The sequence below is a fragment of the Ictalurus furcatus genome, chromosome 13 (assembly GCF_023375685.1).
Source record: "Ictalurus furcatus strain D&B chromosome 13, Billie_1.0, whole genome shotgun sequence".
Classification (NCBI taxonomy): domain Eukaryota; kingdom Metazoa; phylum Chordata; class Actinopteri; order Siluriformes; family Ictaluridae; genus Ictalurus; species Ictalurus furcatus.
The window spans coordinates 21,656,339-21,670,247 of NC_071267.1; the positions used below are offsets into that span (position 1 = coordinate 21,656,339).

Below are 13,909 nucleotides of genomic sequence, written 5' to 3' on the forward strand. Positions count from 1 at the left end.
AGCGGGTGTATTAAAAGCCTGCAGCAATGCCATCGGGAGAGACGCCCTTGTGGGGCACACAGGACGGCGAGAGCGTGAAAAGAGGGAGTGAGAAAAGAAAGAAGGAAAGACGGACAGCTCACAATGGGCCATCTGGTTCCTGTAGAGAACGCTTGTAACCCCAGCCATGATGTCATGACACACACACACACATACAGATATACACGCACATAAACCGACAAAAAGCACACACAACCTCACACAAAAGTGTGAAAGCATGTCTGAAACTTTTTGGATCTGCAAACCCACTATTCTTTCACAGAAGTGTAAAAAGATAAGCATCTCTTCAGGAACATGCGTGTAGTGAAATGCTCAGCATGGCAGACGTTAAGAAGGAAGTGTGAGACAAGTCTCTGATGAAATAAGATTTTTATATGCCCTTGGATTGAGTGTATCTCAGCGTCTGGGTCAGGAGTCATCAGTATTTAGTCATGTATTGCAGGAGCTGGTTACACATGCATTTGTGTGTGTGTGTATGTGTGTGTGTGTGTGTGTGTGTGTGTGTCTGGCTGGATGGCTGGGGTCTGATCAGCTAAAGTTGCTGGATGATCAATACTCAGTACAGACCCACAGCTGTGGCCCCGGCTCTTAACGCCACACCAGCAATTAGTGCTCATACTGACCGCTCACACACACACACACACACACACACACAAACCCATCTGCCATTGTATTTCTTTACCGGCCTTTGCATGTACTCATCTGTCTTGGGAAAAGCCGGAAAAAGGAAAGCCCCCCCCCCCCCCCCCCCCGTCCATGGTTTCTATAGAGCAGTATTACACCATAAGTACAAAACAGCACAAAAATCTGCATCGTATCGACATCAGTCATTTTTGAAAGTCTGTGTTTTTGCAAAATAAATGTATCCATGGACATTAAGCTAGTTACATTTCTTTTTGCATTTATGTGAAACCGATCTCAGTAAAAAAAAAAAAAAAAAAAAAAAAAAAATTGATCCGAATGTCAACATTGAGTCGTATGAATTGCTACGGATTTGCTTAATCATGCTGAGTTTTGTTTGGATAGTACTGAGATTTCAGTTTCAGTTAAGATAAAGACAGATAAACAAAGAAGAATAACAGAGCGAAAGAGAGAGAGAGAGAGAGAGAGAGAGGGAGACTGACCTGAGAAGAGGAGAAACTTTACCACAGCTATGAGAGTGCTACTCCAAACAAGCCTTCCGCCATATCTCGTAATTTTCCTACTTTTCCAATGTGAATAGTATGAAATTCTAAGAGACCGAGATGGAATGAAAGGTTCAGACATTCTCCTTTGAATGAAGGCCAGAAAACGGTACACTAATGGTGTTGGTTAAGATAAGAGAGTCTTGAGTAAGAGCTGGAGTGTGTGAACATTCCTCCTTTTTGCTCTCAATTACCTTGACCCTGTGAAGCCAAAGTCCTTTCAAATGACAAGGCTCTCTCTCTCTCTCTCTTTCTCTCTCTCTCTGTGCTACCTCAGCTCTGGCACTAATCACCTCATAATGATTCAGCCCCTCTGGTCAGAAAGAGTGAGAGAGAGAGAGAGAGAGAGGGAGAGGCAGGAAAAGTTGTATTAATTACCCTGTGCTGGCCAGCCTGATCATTTTTATCACTGATTTGTCCTCTCTGCAGTTGTTACCGGAGATAAAAGTGAAAGCAAAGGCCTCTGATAGTCTGGAGAAGTGCGAGGGAGGGAATGATCAAGCGTCAGAGGAATGGCGGTATTGAGAAACAGGCTGAGAGATGTGTCAAAGGCCTCAGACGTGAAATTAAACATGTCTGCTCGGCTTTTCTCTCTCGCGCTCTCTCTCTCTCTCTCTCTCTCTCACTGACAAACTGAAATGGCATCTCACGTAATTGATAACTGCCTTGTCCAATTATTTTGCACATAACAATACACAGTGGCCCCTCACACACGCTTTAGCCATGTTGTAATTAGCCATGCTAATATCCCTTTTATTGGCCTTAATATTGCCCGACGCCTCGCTGCCATCCGAGGGCCACCAGGGCCCCTTGTCCTGTCACGAATGCTGATTATTGAGAAGGATAGCTTTAATCAAACCTAATTGCGGTTAATTTTTTTTCTCCTCCCCTCCCTCGCTCTCTGCATTGCCAGCGTCTAATGCTACCGACTCCTTGATATTCCACTAAATTACAGTTTAACGGCCTCCTTTGTTTTTGATGCTGCACCGAGAACGCGAGGTTCTGTATTCGTTTAGAAAAACAGGAGAGGGAGAGAGAAAGCAAGTAACGTAGGGTCATAATTGCCCGCCTGCTCACAAAGGAGCAATTTCCTCAATCCCCACATAGAATTGAAATGGCTCCTAATTCAGCCGATATTACGCCGAGTTGCGGACTGAGGCCCGAGATGATTTTCATTAGATAGCACAACAGCTTTGCTTAATCAACTACTGAGAACGAAGCAGACAAACAGACAGCGGTTATACAAAGCCCTAATGAGGGCTTATTATGTGGAGCTGTGTGGATATATATTAGTATAAATATTCATATATACGAATATAAGACCTTCAGTAACTTGGACTACACCATATGGACACAAAAAAAGGCACATTGTGATCATTTTGCTATATGATATGATATAATAACTAACAATTAAAAATAGTTTTTTAAAAAATAGGGGTTCCAGAATCAAGTTTTATCTGAATTTATATCATTTAGTCAATACCATGAAATAAATAAATAAATAAATAAATATTTAGGAGTCTCCGTTATTTAAATGATCACAGAATAACAATCCTTTTTTTTTTATTTTATTTTTTTATTATTATTATTTTTTTAATAACTGTATTATTTGCTTATAATTAACTGTATTATTTGCTTAATACAGGACACCATTACAATGTGAAATCAGCCATTAACAGACAATAAACTTGGTTCAACACAAAATAAATGTAAACAAATGTCAATATTTAGGATATTTTGACAGTCATGGTGAATGTGCACCATAGCAAGTGTCTATGAAGTTCCTCGGGATCTTTATATTTCTTAATTTTTTGTGTGGATTTTTCTCCAAATTTTCTTCCTTATACTGTTACCTCTGAAGTTTGTGACTCTGTATGCGTGCGGATGTGAGTGTGAGTGTGTGTGTGTGTGTGTGCGCGCGTGCACGCGTGTATGTGCGCGTGTGTGTGAGTCAGGCTGTTTGTTTGTCGTCTGGCACAGGGAGCAAGTGAATGAGGGCCATGTTTCAGCCGAGATATGGCCTGATACCTGCTGTGGAAACATTACGACCCTATGGGGAAATAAGTACTGGGGTCTGAGAATTACAGCCCATAACACTCATCCTCGGAGCGACACGTCCGAACACACTGGCCTGCGAGTGCTGCCCTGCACACGCCACACAATTAAAGCTGAAGTTGCCATCATAAGAGTGGAGATTTTTACAGCCTTCCAGACAGCACTATGACCACTTCTTCCCAAACTGTGGATGCCGTTATGGCATTTATGTTTTGTTGATGATGGCCAACAATGATTTTCTGACGCCATCCAAGGCCACCTTTTCATGAAAAAACCCACACCAAAAAGTCACTTTTCTACATTCTCTCCATCTTTATCTCCATTTATCTATCTTGTGCACACTGTCAGGGTGGAGAGTTAGAATGCAAACAGATGAGGCTGGGATGAGGAGAGGTGTTCAGGGTTACGGGGATCATTTCACATTGTGATTTATGGCCCTAGCCACGGAGAGCTCGTCTGGCGTGTGCCCCCTGACTCTCGCTTGTTTGCCCAGTGCCGTGCTGTACATGTGTTAACTCGACATGGCAACGCAATCAGGAATGCATGACATCGGCCATGCATGGCACCGCTCTGGTTTGAGGCTAACTTCCCCCCCTTTAAAGGGAGGACGGAGGCAAATATTTGTGCACATGGACATCCATATGTAAGGCATCCAGGTTGGATATTCCTGCTGAACGAAGCATTATTTGTGTCTGCATGTCTGTCATCTGAGATGAACCTGTGCACCAGTGAGACAGTCTTCTCCATAATCCTTCTCTTCTTTCTCTCTTCTTCTTCTTCTTCTGTGGAAGCTCTTAGTGATGAGACCTGAGAAAAATACATCTGTAGAGTGGGAAGAAGTTGAGAGCCACTTGTTCAACACGTACACTTCCCCATTCATTCAAATGCGCTGGCTTAGGTGCAGGTGTGCCGCTGTGTGAGACTGTGTGTGTACTGTATTGTGTGTTGGTGCCTGAGGGGATCCACCTCGACTTTTACACACACATGACATTTGCGAAGCAGATTAGGTCGGCTGTAATTTGCGCTATAATTGCTGGGCGCTGCTGGTCTGGTGCATGGGCTTGGCTCTAATTGTCAGAGCGAAGTGGAAGTTTTTCGTGGGCCGCCTCTCACCTTGTTAAGTGCTCAAACGTCTCCTGATGATGAGAGGGGCTCAGGTGCACTCGTTTTCCTCCCTTTAATTACAGCATGGAGAGGAGGAGGTGGGGTGGGGGGGGGGTGCCTACCTAGTGCGAGTGTGGACAGATGGGTTCTAATGGGAATTGTGGGATTTGTATGCATCAGACGGACAGACAGACAGTTTCTGTGAGACATCCGCTGGGAGGGTTTCCGAACAAAACACTCGCGATCATTACTGTTGAGCTTGATCTATGCATGTGTGTGTGTGTGTGTGTGTGTGTGTGTGTGTGTGTGTTAAGTGTTTGGACTGTTTACAATTTACAGCTGGTGGGTTTACAACTTGTGGAGTTTTCACCACTGCTGGGAAGTCCATATCTATTTTCCGTATTATTGATCCGTCCTCGGCCGAGTTTGTCGAGTATGTTCGGAGGTGGATTGATTGTCTTACGTGGATTTCTTTTCTTTCTCCGATTTTTTTGTTTTTCAGATTCTTTTTGAAATTCTTCCTCAAGTGCAATCAGAACTGCCTGAAGAATGCAGGCAACCCACGAGACATGCGCAGGTTCCAGGTAATTCTCTTCCTCTCTCTCTCTCTCTCTCTCTCTCTCTCTCTCTCTCTCTCACACACACACACACACACACACACAAACACACACACACACATCCACAAAGGCCATTCTGAAATAAAAATAGGCTCCTGCAGTCTAGAGAGCAGGTATTGTAAAGCAGGTGGATAGGAGGGATGTGGAACCAGAGATGGCGTGGGAGAGTTCCTCTCTTGGGACATAATGATTCAGCCCTTGGTATTGAACATACAAACCGTTCACCTGCTGTACCGTCCTGCTTCATAATGCACTCACACCTTATAAATCACCACCACACAGACACTGTAACACCTTTATTTAAAAACATATAGCAAAAGGTATATCCAGGACATATCTATCAAATCTGTGGAATCTTTTACACACAAAAAAAGGATTCTACAAATAGACAAGAAAGTTGAACACAATTTTACCAGTCTTTTCGCATTTTTTTCCCCTTTATTTTCTTTCCTTTTCACGCACCCACACACACACACACACACACACAAGGCTTGTGAATGCAGCTGACAACACTAACCAAGTTTGGAAATAAAGTGACCATCCAATAGAAATGAAACATGTTGTCCTATACAGTACATGAACACAATATGAGGTGTATGTGGGATACTATGGGAACAGAATGGGTACGACTGGGATTAAAGCAGCTTTACAGTACAATGATTGCAAACATGATGTGTATGATGTGCACCATATGCGTGCACACATACACACTACGTGTTTTAGACATTTTGGTAACGATTAGTTTGAATTGCATTCTATAATTAAAGTTAGGGACAAACCACATCACCTTTTGAATACATCACAATTTATAGAAAGTACAGGAAATGTTCACTTTTAATGCGATTGACAGAAATCAGGATGTAGATTCATCTAGAGACCGTTGTGTCCGTCTCGTTTCCTGACATAATGGTACAATATAATCATTTTAGTACAACGAGTATAAAACAAATATCTGAAAAAATTACTTTTCCATATATATATATATATATAAGTACTACACATTTCTGCACTGTGCTTCGGGTTAACTCTAAGGATGAAATGTGTGAGCTTACAGTTCATCCTCGTCCGTGTTATAAAGATGTATGACACGACAGGCGGGATCCCTGGAAACGGGCAGCGGTGGCAGTGGAGTTTTTCATTTTTCATACACTGCGGGCCGAGTGGACGAGGGCCACGGATGATATTGATCCATGTGTCCAGAGCAGAAGGTCAGAGTCGGAGTGAGAGGAAGTGTCCTTTCTGACTCTGTGGTGACTAAAAGAAACATCCGTCACTGCTGATGGCCCACCTGACTCTCTCGTTCTCCGTCTCTCTGTCTTTCTAATCTCCTCTCCTCCCTGAAGGTTTAACTGGTCTTAACAGGGCACCAGGGCCCTCGGTGCATTTTTCCCTGCCTGCTGCTGCCTCAGCAAAAGAGACGAAGGCGCGAAGGGAACCGTAATGATGACCTTCTGACCTGGAAGAACATCTTCGAAGACTGTCCCACATTTTGTCCATTCTCTCTAGTATCACGTTCTGAGAAGCACTCGGTTATTTGGGTCACTCCTTGTATAGGAAGATGAAGAAGCCATTTATAACCAGAACTTTGATCTCCTCTGCCTTAGACCATTATGATTTTTGACCTGAATCTAACCAAGATGATACGTTTTCTATACGGTCCACAATCTGCATCCTAAATACGCCGTCGTTCAGTACAGTTTGGTCTTCTGCTTTATTCCTCGTACCGATCGCGACTGTCTTCACAAGCAATGTGGCTGTCTCTTATCCTGACCGCTTGACGTTAAACTAAATGCCATCTCAAGAATAAATTTCACACATGTTCCACCCGAAAACGATCCCGTGTCAGGGTCATGCTTCTGGTGCTTCTTTCAGTTCCTCTCTTGCTCCTCTTTTCCTCGTCCCTCACTCGGGCAGGTGGGGGCCGGTGCATGGCCTATCCATCATACTCGTAGAGATACAGAGCCAGCGAGCGAGGGGGGATGTAAAAGCTGCTCTGATGTTTATTCTGATGCTGATTTCCAGCTTTCTCTCTCTATCTCTCCCCCCTTTTTCGCCTTCTTGTCTCCATTCAAATGCTAAACGCTCCCCTTCGTCAGATCAAGTGCCCCTGTTGAAGCTACGACTGTGAGCCAAACAGATAAAAAACAGAATAGCGACCTTGCTAATTCACTGAAGAGTTTCCTTTTTTGCTTTTTCAAGAGCCCCCTTCCACCCGCCGGTCTCATTTATCTCTGCACTGACTCACACTGCCACTAATGAGGGAAAACAACTAATCAATATATCAATAGATCAATGCAGATGGGTAGCATTAGCACTGTGAGGGCCACAGGCAATGTTTGAGAGACTGTTAACGCCTGAAAGAGCAAACGAGAGCCTCTTCTCCTGTCTGTGTTCATGCAAGTGGCAGATTAATGCCTAATTGGAGGTTTGTCAAAGATCCCAAACACACACACAACCGCAAACACAAACACACACACACACAAAACCTGTGTTTGAGTGACAGGTATTTGACAGACCTTTTCAAAAGGGGTTCTTTATATAAAGAACACTCAAATGCACTTGCCTAAGTGTATCCTTTTTATAGAAGCAAAACTGCTCTTATCCACACAAAGGTTAATTGTAGCTATCAAGTGAGAAATTGAATCTGCTTTATATAGCTTGGCTGTGTTGAAACCTCTTTTTGACGTATAGACCTGCTGCAGTCAGGCTCTGGAAATATAAAATGTTAAATATTGTTTAATTTAATTAAGTGCCTGTAACACTGTGAGGAGGCACTCCATTTTTTGAGAAGAATAATGAAATATTAAATGACAAATGCGTCCCATGGGCGCGTAATGACACTGAGTGATGTTTATGAACCACACGCCGTGTGAAACTCGTATGTCGCATATTTTAGAAGCGCACACCTTCTTCTGGGAAAAAAAAAAGGTCATTAATAATCATCATCTTCTCCTAAAATCTGATCCTTGATCCCTGAAGCTTGGGAACTGCTGAATCGGGTGTTTGTTTGAGAAACCCGTGAAAGCAGCTGCTCGCTGATTAGTAGAGTGTAATTTATTTTCTTAATAAGGTGAACTCAGTGGCAGTAAACTAAGGAAGGTCCCCATGCCACCACTCCTCTTGATTCCTACCAGTCTGTAGGCAAATAAACAATAGCTAGCTTATGCCAGTCACCTGTGGTTATTGGTTATTGTGTGGAAGATGTTAAAAACTTGCTCAGAATTTAAACACACTCTCATGGCATGGAGAAAGGTCAAACGTTCCCAAATAAGAAACAATACTAAAAGAAATAAAATCATTGAATCTACAGCATTGACAGTACAAACAATTACATGCAAGCTCATAATGATAATAACTATAATATTATAACGCTCATCCGTAATATACCGACCATTCATCCACTTTCCTCTCTCCGCAGGTCGTTATATCGACGACAGTTAACGTGGACGGTCATGTGTTGGCCGTTTCGGATAACATGTTCGTCCACAACAACTCCAAACATGGCCGCCGTGCTCGGCGCCTTGACCCCTCTGAAGGTACGGCCCCTCCTTATCTGGAGAATGGTAGGCACATTTTACATGAACTTATTATTTGCAGCGCTTTTGCCCCTTTTCCCCCCTTCTTTCCCTTCCCTTCTTCTCTTCTTCCTCGGCACATTTCCATCTTCTCTTTTCTCTCTTTTCCAAGTTTCTTAAAGTGTAGCGTAATGTAGAGGTCTAGTTTGTGAGGACTAGTTTAGTTTATAGTAAGCCTTTTTTTCCTTCTTTCTTACACGCTTACACTTGTAGATCACATGGGTTAGTTTTCATTCTCTTATGTTACTACCTGCTTCCTCCATCTTTATTATTATTATTATTATTATTATTATTATTATTATTATTATTATTATTATGACTTGTCATGAATGATGTTGGGCCACGTGTAAGTCAAGGGTGACAAAACTCTTCTAGAAATAACATCTCATTGACTTATCCAGCATTTGAGAGTATGGAAATACAAACACTATGATTCAAGTGTCCAGAGCATAGATTAAATCTAATGGCCTCATATATATATATATATATATATATATATATATATATATATATATATATATATATATATATATATATATATATATATATATATAGTGGTTATATAGCAACCCCCTTTCTCTTGCAAGACAAACCTAGCTAAATTATTTGTTATTTGTTTTTTGGACTTTTATTTGTTCGTTTATTAATGACAGGGACAAAATGAAAATAGCTTAATTACGCACCGGTGCCCTGAGCGCTGGAGCCGTTTGGCCCCCATGACGTGTTGTTTGTCTCTCTTCTGTGCCCATTTGATGGTAGGTGTGTTTTGCTTAGCAACCGCCTTTAATTAGGAGAGCAATTAAGAAGGTTGAAGCCTCTCCCCTTGTCTCGTCCGATCCCTGGGGATAGAGAGACAGAGAGAAAAGAGAAAGAGAGAGAGAGAGGCCCAGCTTGTATGCTGTTGGTACTACTCATCTTCAAAAGCCCTATTTGTAGAGCTTCCTTTACTCCATTCCACTGCCTTTATTCATCTAATGTCCTTTTTTTAAGTCCATGATTAATGTGTTTTGATAAATTCAGTATTTGGTAGATGCAATATAACCTTCATTTAAAAAACAACTGATAAAGTTGAACTCCCTGTGATTTATATCTCAGACTCGGTTTCATTCTTTTCTTATTTTTTTTTTCTCTACTGCAATCCCGTCAGCTCTTCTATGAGCAACCGTGATGTTTTAACAAGTCTTTTAGAAAAAAAAAGTCCCTATGGTTTTAAAAGGTGTCCTCCTCTCGCTCACCACACACACACACACACACACACACACACACACACTGTTTCTTTCACACCACTTAGCTACCTGGGATTTCAGCCGGCCCAGACGTCAAATTTAGGCCGAGCTGATATTGCCACTAGCCTCCTAATAAGGGGCTTTAAGAGCGAACTGGGAACAGTTAGAGCAAAGGGAAGGAAGAGATCCAACCCTGGACTTATGACTGTCATTCACCTTCAGTTTCAGCCTTCCCAACATAATCACTCCTGCTAATTTTTCAGAAATATTATATGGACTTCTTTTATGTGGAACTTTTTTCACAAGAAACAAAAACATAAAGGATAAATGATACAGTGAGACACATGTGTGTTACGACTATGCAGAAGCCATTGATGACCGGGAAGAAAGTGATAACAGCCAGATTTACTCTTTTCTACCATGTGTGTGCATGTGTAAAATCAAGACCGACACATACAGACACATGTGTATGGGACATGTACAGTTGTAAACCATAATCCTGTCCATATCCACACTTCAGTTGATGAAAGCTATAACAGAGAGAGAGAGAGAGAAAGAAAGATAGAGAGAGACTGGGGTATTTGAGATTAGAAACACATTCTTGGAAGTGATAAGTGCTCCGAGCGGGAAAATGCGAGTGAGAGAGAGAGAGATAGAGAGACAGACAGAGCGAGAGAGGTGCTGCTGTGTATCAGAGACAGTCTCGTCTTCCCCTACCGCTCTTATCTAATCATCTAATAAGGGCTAATGTTCCCGGACAGTGAATTTACTCTGGCTTCTGATCTTCAACTAAAAGTAATTCCCCTTGCTACTGCCCCCAGTGGACTGCGGACTGCTCTTCTCCCCCCGACACCCCCCACCCCCACCCCCCACCCCCCCCACACACACACTCTACGTATCTAACACACCTCTCGATGCAACCTGGGCCACGGGGAACGCAAGTGCACCTCACATCCTCGCACGTGGAGCTCTTTTTTATATTAGGCTGCATCAAACACACAGCACCATATGCACATGATCAGAAACAACAAACTAAGCCATTTGCAAGACACACATAGAGACACAACTCCATATGCACATAATCAGACAGGAAAATACTACACCTGCTGCGTGCAGCAGCAGCGCACACACACACACACACACACACACACACACACACACACAAGTTTTTAAGGAGGCACTCAATAAAAGCAGATCATCGCAGATTTACTATTTGCGAAGGTTGCGAAGCTAAGTGAAGGAGACAGAGAGAGACAGAAGACGATATGAAAGAGAGACAGCTTTCTTTCTTCCTCTCTTTTGCTCTCTCTCTCTCTCTCGCTCTCTTTCTCTGCGTGTGCATTGAAGGCCTGCAGTTCCAGCTCGATTTGCATACCAAGTGGCGGTAATGTTGTTAGGTTTATGCAATAAAGACAAGCGGATCGCGTCTGCGGGGCTGTAGCCTGTTAAAGGGGGCCAGATGGGCAACACACACACACACACACACACACACACACACACACACACACACACACACACACACACGAGGTACGAGCTCTAATCCCATCAGCGCCTGGATCAGCCTGCCATCTGGCCATCCCCAGCACTATTGCGGCACGTTTGGCCGTCGGCTCAACAAAGGGAGGCAGCATCAGGCAAGAGCGGACCTGTTCGAGTGTATTGGGGGAGAAGGAGGAAGGTGACAAACACGGCGGCGGCAGTGGCCATGTTGCCATGGAGGAGAGCGCGCCTCTGATTAGAGCTTCACACCAGGACAACAATACACACGGGAAGACGGCAGGAGGCCAGGACACACACGCAGATGAAGTAGCTACACTTCAGGACATCCTTTGGATGTCCAGGATAGATTTTCGACAAGTATGACATGGTTGAGTGTAAACAGTGGTGTGGCTAGGTTTTTTTTATTTATTTTTGGAGTAGGGGTGGGAAAGACGGGCACACAAAGACGTGACATCATCTAGTTATTCATCAAACTGAATATCCGATTTGTTCGTTGGTTTATTGACTTCATAGTTGCTATACGCCATAAACTCATTCATAAAATCTGCAGTAAGAAAACTCATGTAGCAAGGATCATTTCAGGTGCTAAAAAGTGATCCCTTGTTTCCAAAAACAAAATACACACACTATGTTCCTTGCTAAAAAGTGATCCCTTGTTTCCAAAAACAAAATACACACACTGTTCCTTGCTAAAAAAGTGATCCCTTGTTTCCAAAAAAAAAACACACACACACACACAAAAGTGCTTCCATTGATAAAAATTTATTTCTCTCATCCTCTTCCTGGAAGTGTGTTGAACTTGTCTTCTGAAGCCTATTACCGCTATGTCTGCTCTCTCCATTTTCCATCATCTGCTCGCACACATTGTGTGTGTATAGAGTTAGATGGCTGTGTAATTCGCTTTGCCACGCCTCCCATTGAACACATGTTCCCTCACTACCTTGTATTGAAAGTGTATGCAAATGTCGCACAGCAGAAGGGAAGGCGACTTGCAATCTCTTTTTCTGCATGATGGGGGGAGTCATTGCAAATTCCAAGGCAATGGGCAGTGGTCTCTTACTGCAGCTGCTCTCCGTCCCTTCGTGTGGGTCTGCTTTTACATCACACACACACACACACGTACACAGACACACATCCACATCCACATATACACATGGACAAACAGATGCAGGCCCCTCCTCTGTCGCTCCCGTCTGCTCACCTACACAAAGTAAATTTGTTTACTGTAATTTTTAGTGAATGATTCGCTATAATTGGAAGTGTTGATGAAGGTCAGTCCCTTTGAGGAGCCGTGTCTGTCTTCAGAGACTTGATCTGCTTTCAAGCACTCTGCCTGCAATTAAGAAAAGCAAATGTCACTCGCAAGCCTCAGAAATGAAAATTTGTATGAACTTATTAGCATGAAGTCAACAGCTTTAGTTAAGGGCAAGCTCCCTCTGTGTGTGTGTGTGAGGGAGAGAGAGAGAGAGACAGAGACAGAGAGAGAGACAGAGACAGAGAGAGAGACAGAGGGAGAGCATGGAGCCTCTGCTGCTCTGGGAGATGTGAGAGGAATGAGCAAATACAACCTCCACTAGTCCAACATTAAGGCAAACAAAGAGAGGTGCCTTGTCTGGCCTGTTCAACACAACAATACCTAATGGTGATTAACTAGGCCTGGCTGTACAGCCCCTATACACACACACACACACACACACACACAGAAGGATATGGGGACTTGAACCTGGCCTTACAGTCCATGTGCAAAGCTCATATTATTATTATTATTATTATTATTATTATTATTATTATTACCTGTAGCAGACAAAGTTAAATGTGATATTTTATGTTTCCCTGATCGTCTTTTATATCCCGTGAGCCGTGGAATACCTTTCATTTTTAAACGATTTATCTTGTAAACAAGTTTGCATAAATATAGCCACAATTTCTTACTATTTTTTTGCATCAGAAGGTTGCAAATTTGACACAAAATCATGAATACGCATCAATGTCACGCCGTGTTATTTCACTCTTCTTTCTCTACTATCTAATAAGATATAATTATTAGATTCTAAACACGTTTAACGATCTGTAACAGATAGGTAACTCACCAATATATGATCTTTGGATTTCCAGTGATTAACGTCCTATATGGTCATAATAATAATGAGGTCGTATGATGAAGTCAGACAGAACGGGATGTGCCGGATGATGTCACTGCGGAGATCCCGTGATGATTTGCCGCTGATAGGCTTTTTACAGGAAGGCCGAGTGTCTCCTGTGCATTATTAACCAGGCTGCTGAGAACGCAGAGCAAGAGAACATGAGGCCATTGTGTCCCTCTCACACCTCTGTAATAACTATTGGAGAAAAAAGAAAAAGAAACAAGAACAAGGGACAGAAAGTGATGAGACACAGAGCACTGGAGGAGCTCTGGATACAAGATGATTCTAGTATTTAGGACGTAGTATGAACATTGACCAAACCTCATCCGTCCATCACCCAGGGAGGACGTAGAGTTTAGCGTTCAGCTATACCATGACGATAAAGATATGTAGTAACATGGCTACGTCATATCAGTAAATGATAGAATAAAGGTTGTAAGGTCTTGCAATGTGTGGAAAAATTGA

At 42.7% G+C, this 13,909-nt stretch overlaps 1 protein-coding gene across 16 annotated transcripts in view; it reads left to right on the plus strand.

Annotated features, from left to right (window-relative positions):
- Positions 1 to 13,909, plus strand: part of ebf3a (EBF transcription factor 3a) — a 98,889-nt gene that overhangs the window by 57,132 nt on the left and 27,848 nt on the right. For 9 of the 16 annotated variants that reach the window (XM_053639050.1, XM_053639056.1, XM_053639053.1 and 6 more), the window contains exons 7-8: positions 4,885 to 4,966; positions 8,418 to 8,562. In XM_053639050.1, coding sequence (XP_053495025.1) covers positions 4,885 to 4,966; positions 8,418 to 8,562 — 227 coding nt within the window. The remainder of the gene's footprint in view (positions 1 to 4,884; positions 4,967 to 8,417; positions 8,563 to 13,909) is intronic. The other 7 variants (XM_053639054.1, XM_053639055.1, XM_053639058.1 and 4 more) reach the window with 1 other exon arrangement.